Below are 19,600 nucleotides of genomic sequence, written 5' to 3' on the forward strand. Positions count from 1 at the left end.
AACGTGGGAAAATGTCCCAAGGAGGAAGAGGCTGCCTCTCTCTGAGCTTCTCTTTGTAACAGCAAGGAAAGCTTTCTCAGGAACCCCCTGCCAATCCCTGCAGCCTTTCTCCCTATTAACCAGATGTGTGTCACACACCTAGTACCAAACTAACTGGCGAAGAGGATGGGATTTCCCAGTGATTTCAGACTAATCAGGATTTATGTCTGAGCTAAAGGTACTGTTAGCTTTCCTGAGGGTTGATGCCCAAACAAAATCTAGTTTCTGTTCTTGAGGAACGAGCAGAGAATGAGTGCTGGATAGGTGGCTGTCAGTTGCACTGTGGCTATGGGATAAAAGAGGGAGACTCTGCAGTACTATGCCCTACAATAAGGAAGATTGAGTGTAATAAGAGTGGTGATTAGCTGGCTCCTTTCTTAATTGGTAGGTCATTTCACGCATCTCCAAATATCATGACCCTCTTTATGCCACTTAAGCCACTTACGGCGTTATGAGGCTATTTGCTGTATAAAGTGCTTGCAATAGTTTCTGGCACTTAGTAAGTGCTCAATTAATTACTATTATAATCGAGGAACTGTCAACGAGATTTTAAACTTCCATCTGTGAAATTGCTTGGTTCACCATCACCTGTGCCCAAAGGAATGAAATGGGGTCTAATGGCCTCTTTGACTCGTGGAGGAACATGGGGAGACCTGATTTCTTTCAATATCTATTCACGGACACCCAAATGGGTAAAGGTAAAGAGGAAGCCAGACCCTACTGCCCTGCACTTATTCTGTCTAAGTGAGAAGGGAATATTTCGGAAGCCAAAGATGGTAGACAGTAGGATTCAATTCACTGGGAGTTCTAAATTATGTCTTGTTTATATTTACTTATAGCTGATTCAATTTTGTTGACTAGATAATGCATTTCAAGTGTTGAAACAACAGAGAAATACATGTGCATAGCTTTCCATAGTACAACCAGGGCCTTATTGCTAGACTCTTGGGAAGTCTTCAGACTTCTGCTATTACGAATGATACCACAATGAATAACTATGTTTGTAGGCAACTTTGTACTTGGGTGAGCTGATCAATGGATAGGTTTCTAGAAATGGGATTACGGAGTCAAAGGGGTAAATCCATCAGTGACTTTTTTTGGCCATTGACCTCTCCTCCATAGGATATTGTACAATTTTTCCCACAGTGTAGGAGGGCATCTGTTCACCTATAACCTAGTAGTTGAGAATGATAATGGTGTGGCTTTCATTTGCATTTTTCCTCTTATGAGTGGGACTGAGCACCTTTTTTTAATGTTTAGTGGCCAGTTTTTTGAGTTTATGATCTTGAGTTCAGCACGTATAAAGTTATATCATCTACAGATGGAGGTGGTTTTGCCTCTTGCTTTGCAATTTTGTATTCCTGCAATTTTGTATTTCTCTCCCCTGTCTAAGTGAGTTAGCTAAGCCCTACAATGTAGTGTTAAAGAGCAGTGGTGATAAGGGGTGTCGGGTCTTGTCCCTGATGTTTGTGGGAATGCCTCTGCTATTTCCACATGAAGTAAGACTTTACCTTTGAGCTGAGGTATGTATTTTCTTACGTGTTAAGGAAGTGCCCATCAATTCCCAATCTATTGTGTATTTTTTTCTTTAACCAGGAATGCATTTTTTAAAAATCAAATACCTTTTTAGAATCTATGGAGATGGTCATGACTTTTTCCCTTAGATCTGTTCAAATGATGATGAGTGATAGCATGGCACTTAGCAAGTGTCTTAATTTCTAATAATGAACCATTTTGTACATTTGAAATGAGCTTGATTTACATCAGATTAGGGATACAGACTCTGATCACGAAAGGATAAAGCCCGTCGCTGCTCGAATATTTTGTTACAGCTACTATGGACTGACAGTTTGGTTCCCTGATATGATCCGGTATTTTCAAGATGAAGCGTACAAGTCCAAGATGAAGGTGTTTTTTGGCGAGCACGTGTATGGTGCCACCATCAACTTCACGATGGAGAATCAGATTCACCAACGTGGGAAACTCGTGAATGACAAGTAAGTGAGAGATCCTGGGCTTTCCCCAGATCAGGCTGGCAGTATGTGGGAACTGTTCTTGGGAGAGGGGCCATTGGAAAGAGCATTCAATATGGCAGGTGAAAGAGCTGCAAAGCTGTTGAGGTACCTCAGAGACATAGCGAGGCCTCCTGGGGCTCTGTACCGTGCCAGCCTCCAGTCATCCCTGATCACCTGGCTGGAGCTGATTCATCCAGTGATGGAGACATTTGACCGAGGAGAGGCAATCAGACCATTTTTCCTGAGACCTCACACCTTTAATGGAGACGTGCACAGGGCACTGGCCTCCTACCGGTACTTGCCTAGAAAGAGGGCCCAGAGGGTTGAGATCCCTACACCAATTTACCTCCTGGATTCGAGCTTTTTCTTTGGTTTTGGAAGCTTCTCTAGAAGCAAATCCAGAGGCTAATATGACACTATATTATGTTATTCTTTCACCTAATATGACCTCCAAGGGTTGGTCAGCATGGCCTGTTGTCATCGAGAGTGTTGCCCCTTGGGGGCAAAATCGGTGGTGTATTGGAAGAGTCCTGCCCACATCTTTGTGGGGCTGCTTTCTCAACTCCTTTTACTTCTCTTGCTATTCCTGGGACCAATGAGATGGGCAGTCTCCCCACTGGGCTAATTTAAGAATCCTTTTTTGAGGCTGCCCTCTGCAGACCCCCCAGATGGGTCAGGACAGCACATGAAAGTTGACCCCAGGCCACATTATTCACTACACTGAACATTTACTCCTGTTTCCCTTCTTGAATTGTACTTAGCAAGCTCATCAAGTCAGCTGCACAGTGACATCCGAAATACCGTGGCCCAGGTAGGTCAGTGTCAGTGACATAAACCACCCCATATTTACCGCCTCTGTACAAGAATTAACACCAAGAATTCTCCCCTGCAGTGCCTGGTCTCTCATGACCCTCTGTGCCCACCTATGTGTTTGAGTGAAGTGGCCCGGCCCGTGACTGTCAGCCTATGTCTGGGTGAAGTCCAAGGGGGCGAGGAGAATGTCTTCTGCGTGCTAGTCCATACCGCTCTCACAGGCCACACCCGAGCAAACGCTCACTGGTATTTAGGATGAGAAAGTGTGAGAGGAAAGGGGGGATATTATTTCTACAAATATGAGACCTTTGGGGAGGAAGGTTAGGACCAAGCATGAGTGGACAAGGAATTCAGACTTTCAGATGATTGTTTTTTTATGCAAAACCCAGTCACAACCATCTACACATCCGTGTGCCCGCGCATGCACACAGCCTCCGTGCAGACACTTCAGTCACCAAAATCTGTTGAGAGTGGCCCTTCCGGGATGGCACCTCGAGCTGGGGGGGTGGGCGGTGGCCACCCCAGGATTTCTCACTCTCAGGGATCTTTGGTATAAGTTGAGGGATCTCGTGCTGACATTGCCAATGAAGAAATGTTGCTCTTGCTTTATAAGAACGCTTTGGAAATGTTGAAAACGAAGGGGTATTATGGATGGCCAGATATCACCCATGACATGACACCATTCACCGCAGAGACGAATTCAGTAAGAGAGATCTTATTCGTGAAGTTTCCAATGCTCGTCGATACTCTCTTGTGATATTAGTAATAATAGTATGACATTGATCAATAGGCCCATAATCATAACCATGGCAGCCAACATTATAAAGCATTTCTAGGTGTCAGCACCTGCCTTAAGCACCCTATGTAGATTCTGTCATTTAATCCTCACAAAAATGAAGGAGGCCTCCAGGAGACAAGACATACGCTTTCCATTGTACAGCTGGGGGAATAGAAGCTCAGAGAGGCTGAGTAGCTTGCCCAAATCACACAGCTAACATAAGTAGAAATATCTCTCCCAATGCAGGCATTCAGACTCCAATCCCATACCCTTAACAACTAGACATTTTTTCACTGGGACACTCTCCATTCCCACAGAGGCCCTGAATTACATGGTGTCTTCTGCATTTAAAAGTTCATCATGGTGGGGGGGGGCGCCTGGGTGGCTCAGTCGGTTAGGCGTCTGCCTTCGGCTCAGGTCGTGATCCCAGGGTCCTGAGATGGAGCCCCGCGTCAGGCTCCCTGCTCAGCGGGGAGTCTGCTTCTCCCTCTCCCTCTGCCCCTCCCCCCTGCTCGTGCTCTCTCTCTCAAATAAATAAAATCTTAAAAAAAATATTTAACAAGTTCATCGCAATGCCAGCGTCCTCGTGGTTTGCAACAGCCCGGTTTTGTAGTTCTTAGACTTAGCTATATAAAAAATGGGAACTTCTGATCCACTCTGTTCTTTTCACCTGTCTCAGCCTCTGGAAGCTTTCCTCAAGCTTCTGGATGGGAGTGAGGAGGAAGCAAGTGTTTCTGTGGACCCTGGCCTGCCCAGGACCGTACAGTTTTTGCCAGGGTCTGGGAGTGCACAGGCACGCCACGAGTGTTGTGAATATTCTGTGTGCACGGATATGCCGCCACGTTTCCATGTTTCAAGAGCATGTGGTTGCTTTTGTGTAATTATTCAAATATAAATTCCTTCAGAAGTTGCAGTGAGTTAATTTTAACTTGTCATTTACATGCTCTTTCTCGGTTTTGTTTTGTTTTGTTTTGAAGAGAGAGAGAGAGCAGGGGGAGGGCCAGAGAGAGACTCCTAAGCAGACTCCATGCCCAGCGCGGAGCCGGACTGGGGACTCCATCTCACAATCCTGAGGTCGAAATCAAGAGTCAGACACTTAATGGACTGAGCCACCCAGGAGTCCCTCATTTATATTTTTTCACCAATGGATCCTAAAAGTACAACCACTATCAAGTGAAACCCATCATTTTTACCCCCAGCAAGCTGAATAAAAAGGGTGTTTTTCTCCTGGGAAGATTAGGAACCTTGAAACTTATCTAAGGAATGGAGGAACCTGGTTTCTTTTCTTGAGTTATGCTGCCACCTGCTGATCATGGGCTAGAAAGCACCTCGTCTTTGAAAACCCCAAGCCTCTTCGGGGAGTTAACTGCTGTATTCTAGCTTGGGTGACGCATTTCTCCATCCCCACCTTGTATCCCCCCTTTGGCTTCATCCACACCTGGCTAATTTAAAATTTAAATAGAAATTATTTACCTTACTGACTGTCGCACGTGGGGGAAAATGACTTTGGTGTAAGTAGGGTTTCAGACTTCACCCACAGGCTTTGTCAATAAAAGAGAACCTCTTGAAGCCTGAACTTCATCCTGCTGGAAAGACAATCCCTTTGGCCCCAAGAAGAAATGAAAAGTACACAGATGAGTTTGGGCCTGTTCCCCAGCACCATCTGCAGCCCTCCTGCCGCGTCTAATGGGACCGGGTGGCTCTGAGTTCTCATCCTGCTTTTGCTCTAGGACTCGTAAGTTTCTGGAAAATGCAAGAAAGGCAAGAGAAGAAGTTCCTATTCTAAATGCTGAGCCCAAATGTCAGGCCAGGCTTCTCGTACTCTGAAATCTCTTAACTGAAAGCAGGATGGCTTTTTTTTTTTTTTTTCGTCCAAGAGTATGTGTAAACTAACTAATTAATTGCCCTCTCTGGTTGGGGAGACATTTCTGCTTGGAAGGGCTCATTTCCGTGAGGGTTAGGATTGGGGAAGAGTGTGATACAAGAGAGTCAGCCGCGGGGGGAGGAAACCAGGAGAAAAGCACTCATGAGACCTTCCAGGAGAAGGTCAAGGGGTTGAACTCTGAAATGAGGTGGTTTAGCAGAAAAGAGAAGAAGGTTGGCTTCACGCATCACACGGAGGCGTTCCCCACACTGTTCAAAGCTCCTTTGAGTAAGGCAGAAGTAAGATTTTTTTTTAGCTGCAGTGGGTCTGTTTGAGGGCACTGAAGTCCCGTGAAGCTGCCACGGGTGGGAAATGTGTAAATGCACCTTCTGGCTTCCAGGTCTGGGGAGGGAGCTTGAGGGACTGGGTTTCGAGCCTGGACAGGTCAGAGACTAGCTGAGACATCTCTGAGCTGTGTAAGCCTCCAATGTCACGTCTGCAAGCCCTACTGTCGATAGATAACCTACCTCATGCTTCAGAGTTAATCCAGTCTCTCAATTTAATACGGGTCCTGCAAAGATCTTTGTAGAGACTCTTCTGGGATATTTTATAACCTCACTGGCTACTGACAATCGGCTTGCTTTCTCGCCATCAAACATTTACACAGGTTATGGCAAATAGAAATCCTATTGGTTTGAGGATGTCGATTTGGTATCTAAGCTCTTTCATTAGTCCTAACGGTTCCCCTTTGTTATTGATGGATGATCCCATCATCTGCAAATAACCATTGTTTTGTCGCCTTTCTTCTCTTTTCTATTCCATTGTGAAGCATATGAGGGAATAGCGGAGAGTGCAAACAACCCGTTTCAGAGCAGCTAGCTTTACAAAATCATAAACTGTGCTATATTTACTTCAGATTTTAAAATAGATGGAACATTGCTCACTCTGTGAGTCTCGATGCAACTCCTCTCCCTCCCAAAGCATAATGATCACCATCGTTAATAAAGCCGGTGTTTTACACTGATGGGTGTTTTTATACTTTTCCCGTGTGTTCCTGTATCGATAAACATTGTGCAGTTTTCTTTTGCATGGTTTAAAGTTTAGATAAATATCATACTATGTGGTATATGTAAATGCATAATTATACTATAAATTTTACGACTTGTTTTTTTTTTGCATAAAACTAGGGTTTTTAAAAAATCTTTTCTTTTTAAAAAAGATTTTATTTATTATTTTAGGGAGAATGAGCGAGAGAGAGAGAGAGCTCTGACCAGGGGGAGGGGCAGAGGGAGAGGGAGAAGCAGACTCGCGGCTGAGCAGGGAGCCCGACCTGGGGCTTGATCCCAGGACCCCAGGATCATGACCTGAGCCGAAGGCAGATGCTTAACCTACTGAGCCACATAGGAGCCCCTGAAATTAGGGTTTTGAAGACCCTTTGCATTGGTTAACATGCTGCATAATTCAATTTCATTAATTTAAATGTCCTTATGTGAGTATTCCGTATGTGTTTTTCTGTTCTTCTTTTGATGGACGTTTAAGTTGTTCTCAATTTTTGGCTGTTGCACATAATACTGCAGTAAGTGTTCTCATGGGAGGAATTTTCTAGCCTGATAGCCAGAGGTGGAATTGCTGGATGCAAGGATGTGAGCATCTCAGGCTCAGTGCACAGTGGTCTCCATGAGCCTTGTACTAACCATACTTCCCATTGGCAGGATCAGTGTGCCTATCTCTCTACAACTGGGGCCATTTTTGGTTTATGAGATTGAGGGGTATGACATGGCGTCTCTTTATCCTTTAACTTGTATTTCCCCAGTCCTGGCGAGATTATCTTTGCCTGTGTTTCTTGGCTCTTCAGGTTTCTTCTTCTCTACCTGTTCATGGGCTTTATCTTATTTATTGGATAATCATTTTCATATTAATTTGCATAATGTCTTCGTCTGTTTAGGCTGCTGTAATGTAACACCACTCACTGGGTGGCTTACAAACAGCAGAAATTCATTTCTCCTAGTTCTGGGGACTGGAAGTCCAAGATCAAAGCACAGGTAGATTCTGGATCTGGTGAGGGCCCTCTTCCCAGTTCATAGACGGCCGTCTGCTTGTTCTGTGCTCCCGTGGAGAAATGCAGGAGGGAGCTTTCTGGGGCCCCTTTCATAAAGGCACTAATCCCATTCATGACCCTCCTGACCTAAGTTCTCCCAAAGGCCCTACCTCCTAATACTATCACACTAAGGATTAGGTTTCAACATACGGATTTTGAGGGGGACACAAACATTCAGTCTCTAGTACATGAGTTCTTTCTTTATTTTAAATTTTATTTATTTATTTGAGAGGGAGAGAGAGAGAGAGAAAGAGAGAGCACACAAGCAGAGCAGAGAGAGAGAGGGAGAAGCAGACACCCTGCTGAGCAGGGATCCCAACGTGGGGCTCAATCCCCTGACCCTGGGATCATGACCCGAGCTGAAGGCAGACGCTTAACAGACTGAGCCACCCAGGCACCCCCGTGAGTTCTTTAAACGTGTATGTAAAAACCAAGGGTCAATTATGTATTTGGAATTTTTCGGTGTTTTTTTGAAAGTAAACTTTTAATGTTAGAACAGTTTTAGTTTCACAGAAAAATTACAAAGGTAGTGCAGAGAGCTTCCGTATACCCCACAGCTTATTTGTTCTATTATGACACCTTATGTCACTATGACACATTGGTCACAATTACTAAACCAATATCAGGACGTATCCGTAACATCCATACTCCACTTGGATTTCCTTATTTTTTTTTTAAAGATTTTATTTATTTATTTGAGAGTGAGAGAGAGCGCACAAGCAGGCAGAGGGGCAGAGGGAGAGAGAGAAGCAGACTCCTTGCTGAGCAGAGAGCCTGATGTGGGGCTCCATCCCAGCACCCTGGGATCGTGAGCTGAGCCACCCAGGCGCCCACACTCAGATTTCCTTTTACCCACTGTTCTCTGTCCCAGCATCACACCCAGCCACCACGTCACCTTTTAGTAGTCATGCCTCCTCGGGCTCCTCTTGGCTCTGACAGTCCGTGGCTTGCTTTTTTACTTCCTGTTAGGAGCACTTTCTTGGCCACATGCTCTATATTTTAATGCCAAGTTTGTCACTTTCCCTTTCAGGTGTGTGCCTTTTGGCTCTTAGTTCAGAAATCTTTCATGTTTGGAGTCGTAAAGTCATTTTTGGTTTGTTTCTCTTTTTTAAAGTTTCCTTTCACACTCAAGGCCTTAATTTACCTGGATGTGGTCTCTGTCTATGAGAGGGGAATACTTCGATATTCCCCCCGTGTGAATAGCCAGTTGTTTCCACATCTGTAAAACTGGCCATCTTTTCCCTGTTGGTATGTGGTGACACTTCGGGGTTCCTCGTATGTATGACCGTGTTTCTGGGCTCTGTGTTTGGTTCCATAGTTTTATTTGTCTCTCCCTTTACCACACTGACTTCAGTGCTATTAACTTTATTGTTTTGTTGTGTTTCCAGGAGGATTAGTTTCTTCCACCTCGTTCTTAACATTTTTCTTGGCTGGTTTTGCCCCTTGTTTGCTTTTTCAGGTGCATTTTAGGATCAAGTTCTAAAATCCCATTAAACACAGCTGGTTGGGATTTTGATTGGAATGACCTAGAACGTCTGGATTCCTTGGGGGACATCTTTAGAATATAGGGTCTCCCAGTCATTGCATATTGTATTTCTCTCTGTTGACTTAGTCATTCTTTGATGTCCTTCCATAATGGTTTATACTGTTCTTTATAAAGTTCCCATATGGGGCATCTGGGTGGCTCAGTCGGTTAAGTGTCTGACTCTTGGTTTCAGCTCAGGTCTCCATCTCAAGGTCGTGTGTTCAAGTCCTGCACTGGGCTGCACACTGGGTGTGGAGTCTACTTTAAAAAAATCGGTCTTGTATGTATTTTGTGAAGCTTATTGCTGATGCGTTATTCCTCCTGGTGCTGTTGTGAGTGGGGTCATTACCCTCTCCTCTTTCTCCTCCTCCTTGTTCTCCTCCTCCTCCTCCCTCTTCTCTCTTGTTTCTCTCCTCTTTTCTTCCTCCTCCTCCTTTTTCCTTTATACATGATTTTTTTGGATCTAACACATTGGCCCAACTCTTTATTCATTTTGATAGCTTCTTGGTAGATATGCTTGGCTCTTGTATGTGACAGACACACTGACAAAAGTTAATGACAGTCTAATCTCCTCCTTTCTTATCCCTACAATTGTGTTCGCAGTGAGTTTCGTTGATTAGGACCTCCACTTCCGTGATGGATAGGAGCAGTGTTGACCTCAGGGGGTGCTTTTGGTGTCTCCCTCTTAAGTAAAACATCTGCTGTGTGTTTTTGAATCATAGACTTTAGAAAGTTAAGGAAATTCTTTTCCCTTTTGAGTGTACTGAGATTTTTTTTTTTATCATAAAAGTGTATCGAGTCTGTCAAATATTTTTCTGTGTCTATTACGATAACTATGTGGTTTTCTCCTTGGACCTACTAAGGTGATATATTAAAATAATAGTTTTTCCGATTTTCAACCACATGTGATTTCTGAGATTTATCTTACTAATTCATTGTTAATTTTTTCAAAGTGATACATTGGCAAATTTGATTCGCTGGTGTGTTATTTAGGATTAAGTGAAATTGGTGTATATTTTCCTTATATCGTTCTCATTCAGATTTGGTATCAAGTTTATAGCCCCTCCCCCTTTTATTTCTAAAGCGAACTGTGTAAGATGGGGGTAGTTGATTCCTTGAAGGTTTGGTAAAGTTAGCCTCTGTGTCCATATCAGCTTGCTGTTAATTGAGGCCGCAGATTTTGATTACCAATTTATTTTTAAGTGTCATTAATATATTCGAGTATGATCATTTTTCTTTTGGAAAGTCATTTCCTTTAAGCTTGAAGTATATTGTCACAAAGTTCTTCATAACATTATTTTATGAAGTTTTAATTAGATTTGCAATAATAAATCCTCCCTTTTTATTGCCAATACTGCTCATTTGTGCTTTTGGTCTTATTTTATGATCAGTCTTACTGGAGTTCTGCATATTTTATATTTAGGTAATAATATTGATTTCTTTAATCTTTCTTTCTTAGGGTTTACTTTTTTATGTCTCAGTTTCTTTACTGTATTTCTTGATTTTTTAAAAAAGTGAATGAATTTAATTCGGTACATTTCACTCTAATTTTGCTTTGGCTGTTTCAAACAACTTTCCATGCTTACTAATACATATTTTATATTTTCTGGTAACATTTACTCTTCATCTCACAAATTATTTGGGAGTACGTTTTAAGTGTCAAAATGCTATTTTTAGAAAAGATTTGCTTATTTGGGAAAGAGAGAGTTTGAGTAGGAGGATCAGAGGGAGAGAGAGTCAGAATCTCAAGCAGGCTCCACACTCAGCTGAGTGCAGAGCCCAACGTGGGGCTCAATCTCATGACCCTGAGATCACAACCTAACCCTAAACCAAGAGTCGGATGCTTAACCAACTGCACTGCCCAGGCATCCCGCAAAATGCTGTTAATTATTGATTATATATACATATATATATATATGTATATATACATATATACATATATATATATATATATGTATATATATATGTTAATAGACAGAAAATGCAGTCTGTATGGTATAGGACTTCTGTTTTTAAAGCTCTGTTTTTATGTGCATACACATTTACATTTGTTTTGTCTAATTGGTGAATTGATGCCTTTATCATTATGCAATGCACCCCTTATTCCCTGATAATATTCTTTGTTCTAAGTTTACTTTATCTGATGTTATCAGATAAATACTGAATCTCCAGTATTCTTTTGATTGGTGTTTACTATTTCCGTTTATTTCTTTTTACGTTTGTTATGTTTTTAGAGTTAAGCAGGTTTCTTGTAGATAGCATATAATTGGGATCCACTTTTTCTGTTATCTTGTTAGCTGTTTTCTGTTTCTTCTGTTCTATTCTTTTTAAAAATTTTTTTTCCTGCTCTATTTTAGATTATTTTCATAGTTCCATTTTATCTTCACTATTGGCTTATTATTTGCTCATCTTTAAAAAAAATTGTAATGGTTGCCTTGAGCTTAAAATGTACATCTTTAATCAGTCTATCTTCAAATAATATATTAATTTCATGGGTAGTGTGAAAGCTTTACAGTAGAACATTCTCATTTTCTCTCATGTTTTATGCTATTGTCGTGCATTTTACTTTTACATAGGCTATAAGAACAAAATATATTGTCACTATTTTTGCTTCATATACTCAATTATCTTTTAGAGTGATTTAAAAAAGAAAGAAAATGTCTTTTAGATATGCCTATAATTTAACCATTTCTGGAGATCTTCATTTCTCTGTGAAGATCCAAGTTTCAAATGTAAATTGATATTATATTCCTTAAGCTTGAGGAACTTTACTGTTTCTTATAGTGCAATTGTGGTCGCAGTACATTTTCTCAGTGCTTGTCTTAGAAGTATTTCTTCTTCGTTTTTTGTAGGATATTTTTGTGGGTATAGAATTCAGGGTTAGCAGTTTTTTCTTTCAGAAATGTGAAGATTTCACCCATGTGTGTTTGGCTTTCATAATTTCTGACAAGAAGTCTGCTAAAATCTTTAATTTGGTTTTCTCAGTGTAATGTGACTTTTCCCTCTTGTTCCCGTCCACATTTCCCCTTCATATTTGGTATTCAGTTGTTTGAATATAGTGGACTTAGGTGTGCCTTCTTCCTCTTCCTTCTTCTCCTTTTCTTATTCTGTATTTACTCTGCTTGAGGTTCTATGAGTTTCTTGGAGCTGTGGTTCGACTCTTTCATTAATTTAGAAAATTTTGGGCCATTATCTCTTCAAATATGTATTTTTTTAAAAAGATTTATTTATTCATTTGAGAGAGAGAGCGAGAGCACATGTGAACAGGGGGAGGGGCAAAGGGAGAGAGGGAATCTTAAGCAGATTCCCAGTGGAGCACAGAGCCTGATGCAGGGGTTGACCTCATGACCCTGAGATCAAAAATCAAAGATCAAAATCAAGAGTCGGCCACTTAAACAACTGAGCTACCCAGGTGCCCCTTCAAGTATGTCTTATGCCAAATTTTCTTTCTCTTTTCTTTCTTAAATTCCAATCACACTTAAGTTTGATTGTTTGAGAGTTTCCCAAAGTCTTTGGAGCCTCTTTTCTAGGGTTTCCCTTTATTTTTCTCTTTATGTTGTAGTTTTGGTAACTTCTCTTGAATTATATACAAGCTAAGTAATTCCTTCCTTAAATATGATGAGTCTACTGGTGAGTCCATCAAAGGTATTCTTAATCTGTTTTCTTGCTTTACGAAATTTCTAGTATTTCTATTTGACTATTTCTAATAGTTTGCATATGTGTGCTGGAATTTTCCATCACACACGCATGTTACCCACTTTTGCCATTAAGGCTTTAATATGCAAATGATAGTTATATTAAATTACCTAATAGTTCCAGCAATGATGTCATATCTACTTCTGGTTTTTTAATATTACTTTGTCTGACATAATATTGTTTTACTCTCGCTTCTTTGTGTGTCTTGTAATTTTTGGTTGAAAGTCAGATATGTAGGAGAGTAGAGACCTTGTTAGGAATGGGTACATCTCTTTTCCTAAGCACTTACAGGATGTGGGAGTGTTGAGTCAATCTAGTCAGTATTTGAACTTGTTTTGGGGTTTTTTGGGGGTAGCAATTATTGCCTTAGAAATCTGTTGGGACTTCCTTTTTATTGGAGTATAACTTATAATTTATATACAGTAAAATCCACCCTTTTTATAGTATAGTTCTGTGAGTTTGCCAAGTGCATACAATCATGTAACCACCACAATCCAAATACCATTACTCCCCAGATTTCCTCATGCCACTGTGTAGTCAATCCTTACTCCACCTCCAGTCCCTGGCAACCAATGCCCTTCTTTCTGTCATATAAATGGAATCCTATAATATGAAGCCTCTTAATCCTATTTGTTTTCATTTAGCATTATGTACTTAGATCTATCCGTGTTTTTGCACATTTCACAGTTTATTTTATGGCAGAGTACTATCCATGATGTGAATGTACAAATACATTTTTATCCATTTACCAGTTGAAGGAATTTTGTGTTCTTTCCAGATTTTAGCATGTTTAAATTAACGTCTTCTAGAGAATATTTACAACGATATTTACATATGAAGTTGTTCTATTCTTTTCCTCTTGCAAATTAATAATTGCTTTTATCTTTATTATTTCTTTTTTCCCCTATATTCTATTTTTATAATCCTGCTTAAGATTTTACTCCCAAAGGCTGTACACGTTCTAGGATGTTTGTAAAAGGGACAGGATGCGATCTTGTGACTTCCGCACTGGGGTAGTGTTGAGCGTAAGAGAAACGGAAGAAAAGAAGTTGGGTTTACCGGCAGACCCACCGAGGCACGAGAATGTATGTTCATAGAGTGGCTATTGGATTGACATTGGCACCAGTATTTCCATGAATACTTCTTATTCTCCATGAAGTAATATGTTCATCATTTGGAGAAGAAAGATAGCCATATCGTAGGTCCACTCCTTTATTTCTTTTCAGGCAACACACAGTTAAGGCACTCCCCATTTATAGAACCATATAGAGCTGGAAAAAACCACCTTTTCAATACCTATACTTTAAAGATTTGTAAAGGCCAACCTAGAGAGGAGAAGAGACTTGCCTGAGATCTCTTGGTGATTAAGCTCTGAAGGTTGGACTCCACTCATCGGTTTTTGGGGAGTGGTATCAGAGGTAGGGGAGAGGTCTGATGATGACACTGGAGAATTTAACAAGTTATGTGGAACATTCAGGCAAGACTTCCACCTTCCTCCTCTCTTTAAGGAAACTAAGTCCAAGCATATATTTTCTGAAGCGAACAATCCCCTTCTTTAAGCTCTGCTTTGCTTCAGGTTAGGCCCTCACACGAGATAATGTGTAAGAGACTAGAATTCCAGTTCTTTTCCAAACGGTTCTATTTCATTTTACTGTAGCTGGAAGGCTTATGATAGTAGGATAGGTGTATGGAAGCTTTGGAGAACTGTACCCTTTGTTTATTTTCTCCCCAAAAGGTGATTTAATTTATCTGAAAGAGAACTCTCTACTTTTCAAAAAAGGCAGTTAAAGGGTGTCTGTAATATGCCTCCATGTTTTGCACATGCTGTTCCCCCTGCCTGGACTGCACTTCCTCCCACTTCCTCCCTGTCTTCACTTGGATAGCTTTTACTTGTCCTTCAGGATAGGTCACCTCGTGCTTTTCCCAACCGGATCACAAGTGCCCCCTTTGAAGTGATCTTAGAACATACCTCTGTCTTGATAATTATCACACTAAATTCTAATGATCTGCTTTCTTGTTTATCTTTCGTTAGACTGAATTCCTGAGGATGCCATCAAGTAAAACACAGTGACTAAACAGATACAGTTTTTTGGCAGAGTTTACCATTTGGGGGACTAACCATTGGGCCTGAGGATAACTGACATAAAGTGTTTGTAGTAATAATTCTGCCATAGATTCTGGATTGCCAATGGCTCCTGTTTTCTTACAGGACAAGTTCCATAAGATACTTGGTCTTACTCTTCTTGCAGGCTTTGAGCTGAGATCTCTTGGTGATTAAGCTCTGAAAGCTGGACTCCACTCATGGTTTTTTTAGGGAGTGGTATCAGAGGTGGGGGAGAGGCCTGATGATGACACTGGGGAATTTAACAAGTTATGTGGTACATTCAGGCAAGACTTCTACCTTCCTCCTCTCTTTAAGGAAACTAGGTCCAAGTATATATTTTCTGAAGGTCCAAGAATCTTGGACCAGTTCAGTATATAAATTAGAGATAGGAGATGATTTATAGAAAGACTCATAAAATATGCCTTGGTCCTTTCTCCTTTTATCTCTTTCTTTATCACTTTGGCTTTTTATAACTCACTTGGAGATACATTTTAAGGTCTGCTTACGTCAGGCCCATTATGATTTATGGCTCTGCTCCCTCACCCACCCTTGGCAGAACATTAAAATATATCTGAGGGCCACATCAGCAGCCTATTACTATATTAAAGAGAAGGATATATTAAGAAAGGCAAAGACCTGAGACAGCCTCCAAGAATAGCTTTCCCGAGTAAACATATCCAGAATACAAATTACATTAATTTTGAAATCAAAGGCATCTTCCTGTAACACAAGGCTTACCAATTTCCATGGAAATCTAAAGAGTTCAGTGATAGCCTTTGGAGGTCCCTGTTTAAACGTCTGTAGCAAATCTGACCCTATGAAAAATTCTATAAAATAATTTGGCTTCTCTAGACCAATGGCTCTCACATTTTAAAAATAATCTGGCATCTGCCTCTGGTGATTCTGGTTCAAGAGGTCTAGGAATATAGGAAACTGCATCTTTCATAACAACCTTTGGTTTTATTCTGATGCAAGTGTTCTGGGGACTTCTCTTTGAGAAACACTCGCTCAGGCCTTCTTCCTGGGGGAGGGGAGGTCTTTTTGCAGAAGCTCATGACAGGTGACTCTAGAGTAGGGTTGTTAGCAGAGTACAATATAGCATGAAGGGAAAGGAGAGCTGGTCGTCATCTGTGGTCGCAGACTTGGTTATGTGATGGCCCTGAAGGGAAAAATGACCTTTGCCACCTCTATCATGGTGACTCCCATGGTATTGCTGTCTGCTGGCTTGTTTGTTTTTTTCCAATTAGACTTGAGGGCAGGGACCATGTCTTTCCTCTCTGTAGGCATAGCACCTAATACCATGACGTACGTTTTGCTGAAGACCGAGTATATAAACACATGAATAGACAAATGAATGAGTTGTAATTGTTCATAAATGGAAATAGATCCAAGGTTTCTGGCTTAAAAGTTTTGACCATGCTTGGTAAAGGTCTGGCAAAGGATGCATGTCAGTATGTGGTTTTGAATGTAATACTGCTTTTGCCTATTAAGTTCGTGTCGGAGTTGAAGTAGAACGGTGGCTCCCACTCATGGCTGTACCTCACAGTCACACAGCTGTTTCCAGCCTTGTTTTATTTTTCACCAAAAAAGTAATACGTATGCTTGGTATAAAGGAAAAAGGAATTTTATCCCATTGCACCTTCCCAGGACCAACCACGTCTACCAGTTTCTTGTGTAACTCTTGGGGCATATTCTGTGCATTTGCAGGCATATGGGATATATACTTTCTTACATGAATGGTCACAGCTTGCATTGGATTTTTTTCAGTTAACAATCTACCTTGAAGATTGTTCCGTATTAAGACACATCGATCTACCTAAAAACTGTAATGGCCACGTGGTATGCCACTGTGTGGTGTCTGTCTACCTACCTACCCATCATCTGTCTAGTAATCAGTTCTTATTATGAGAAATGTTGCAACGAGCATCAGTGAATGTATCTCTTTGAATGCGTGCACAAGTACAGATAGGGTCAATTCTTAGAGGTGGTATTTCTAGGTCAGTGCAACGGCGCACTTAAAATTTTGCACAATTGTTCCCCAAAGAGGCTCCACCAATTACACTCTACCAACCATGTGAATGAAAGTGCCTATTGCTCCAAATCTTTGTTGGGAAAATTTTTGAAATGAAGACTTTCAGCCCCTCCCAAATGTATTGCTTCCAAACCTACTAGGATGAGCTGAGGGATCTGCATTTTTTAAAAAAATTTTATTTATTTATTTGAGAGAGAGAGAATGTGCGGTGAGCGGGGGGGGGGAGTTGGGCAGAGGGAGAGGGAGAAGCAGACTCCCGCTGAGCAGGGAGCCTGACGCGGGGCTCAGTCCCAGGACCCCAAGATCATGACCCGAGCCAAGGGCAGATGCTTGCCAACTGAGCCACCCCAGCAGCCCGGACCTGTGTGTTTTTAAAGCTCCTCATGAAGGGCCACATGATCAGTATTTTCATTTCACACTAGTTCATATCTTGATGAGTCTGACGCAGAAGGTCCATGACTGCATTTGGGAATCACTGGGCTGCTGCACAGTAACCCCCGTATCTACCTGGACCAGATACCAGCTTCCACACTCCCGGTGCCCTCCATCCGTCATAAACACCAGCTAAGGCATAGGGAACTAACCTTGGAAAATAATGTTTCAGCACCTTTGGGTTTGAAGTTCTCCTTTTTCTACCTTTCTGTGCTTTCCATTTTGGTCTCAAGTCTTCTCTCTTCCTGGTTGAATCACTCAGGGACTAATGTCTTTCCCACAGGTTCACAAAGATGTACTTTAAACACGTCCTCTTTGAGGACACGTTCTTTGACGAGTGCTATTTCGAAGATGTTACATCTACTGATACCTATTTCAAAAACTGCACCATTGAATCAACCATCTTCTACAACACAGGTGAGAACAGGGGCGGTGTGGGTGCACAGTATCAAGGGTGGACTGGTCTTATTTAAGAAGCAGAGTGCCCAGTCATAAGCTTTAGGTGTAGTAAGGTATATACAGACACGGCTACTGAGCGTCAGGGTAGAGAAATGGGTTCTAGCCCCAGGTAAGGCACGGATTAGTTGCACTGTCTTTACCAATGCATTTAATCTGTCTGCATGTTTTATCGTATGTGAAGTGGAAACAAAAGTTCTGGGTGAGTGCTCTGATCTCAAGGAGACCGACGCTCTCTGCTGTAGGTCTTCGGTAGGAAAAAACTATGGCACGGATGAAAAGCCAGCATTCCAGGAAGGCTGCATTTTATGTGGGGAGTGCATTCTCGAAGACCTCACATAATTTGAATGTCGCAAAATTCAAGGCTCCTGTTCTCACAGTAGTAAAGGAAAAGGGAAAATTGTATCTTTTCAAGCCTTGTGCATAAAGTGAGATGAGAAGCGTATTTTAAAAAACGCACCATTTTGGACTTCCATGATTAAAAAATATTCACAAAATCCCACCACTCTATCACTCCTCGTTAATTTTACTGCTCTCATTATATGTTAATAACATACCAAGGGGAGTTGAGACAAAAGAAAACTACCTGAACTTTACCAGGGGCTTCACCTACATTGTATCTAGTGAGAAAGGTACAATGACTCCCATTGTATAGCTCCGGAAACCCAGGCTTACACCCTTGCCCAAGGCCACAGCTAGCAAGCTGAGGGAGCGTGGATTCATTCCTGAGTTGTTTGGTTCTTAAGTCTGTGACCTTTCCACTGACCTCCATGCATTGTGCGGATATTAGTGTTTTCTCCGGGGCCTCAGCACCGTGGTTGATGCGAGAACATCTTTTTCTTCCATGAGGTCAGCCTCAAAACGTTCCATATCTGGCCTCCAAATATCCCTCTGTCTCTAAATGATCCATTATGAGATGTACCTTCGTAAATTTTTTTAGCCTGAATTTTAAAAAATGAGAGCTACATTGCCTATTTGTCATTAAAACCTGATGCATCTTTTAGTTTCTTCTTCCAAGTTTTAAGATTGCCTCTTTGTTTGCATACGTGGGGATTGGTGCAGACACCAGTAGTCATGAAATGTCAGTGCTGGGAAGTGATGGAGAGAATCAGGCGTACTTTTCCAATTTTGTAGGAGGAGTTTCGGGAAGGTTAAAGAGGGCCAGCCGCAGAGCCAGTTCCCAAAACCCAGATTTTCTGAGAGCTCACTTAGGCACTCTTTCTGCTCAGAGTTGGTGTTAGAAGGTGTTGGAAGCCTTGGGAACTAGGTCCAAAGCAAATGGTTTATATTTTTTAAAGACTTGATTTTTTGGGACATGTTTTAGGTTTACAATGAAATTAGAAAGAAGGTACAGAGATTTCCATAGAACTCCTGCCCCCGCATCCTTGCCTCCCCCATTATCAACATCCCCCCACTAAAGTGGTGTATTTGTTATCATCCCAAGTCCAGAGTTTACAGGAGGGTTTCCTCTTGGTGTTGGACATTCTTTGGGCTCGGACAACGTATAATGGCATATATCCACCATCATCATGCCATATAGAGTATTTTCACTGTCTTAAAAATCCTCTGTGCTCTCCGTATTCGTCTCCCCTGCTCCCCACCCTGGAAACTACTGAGCAAATGGTTTGTAATTTTATTTTTAATTTAATTTAATTTTTATTTTTTTTAAGATTTTATTTATTTATTTGTTTTAGAGAAAGAGAAAGGGAGGGAACACGAGCAGGGGGAGGGAGAGAGAATCCCAAGCA

The 19,600-nt window shown here is 41.5% G+C and overlaps 1 protein-coding gene across 2 annotated transcripts in view; it reads left to right on the top strand.

Moving 5' to 3' along the window:
* SV2B (synaptic vesicle glycoprotein 2B) overlaps window positions 1–19,600 on the top strand; it is a 175,172-nt gene that overhangs the window by 145,232 nt on the left and 10,340 nt on the right. For both annotated transcript variants that reach the window (XM_087856655.1, XM_045813145.2), the window contains exons 9-10: window positions 1,872–2,036; window positions 17,680–17,813. In XM_087856655.1, the coding sequence (XP_087712781.1) occupies window positions 1,872–2,036; window positions 17,680–17,813 (299 nt within the window). The remainder of the gene's footprint in view (window positions 1–1,871; window positions 2,037–17,679; window positions 17,814–19,600) is intronic.

Source organism: Ursus americanus, chromosome 28 (assembly GCF_024610735.1).
Source record: "Ursus americanus isolate L20-20 chromosome 28, mUrsAme1.1.p, whole genome shotgun sequence".
In the NCBI taxonomy this organism is placed as follows: Eukaryota; Metazoa; Chordata; class Mammalia; order Carnivora; family Ursidae; genus Ursus; species Ursus americanus.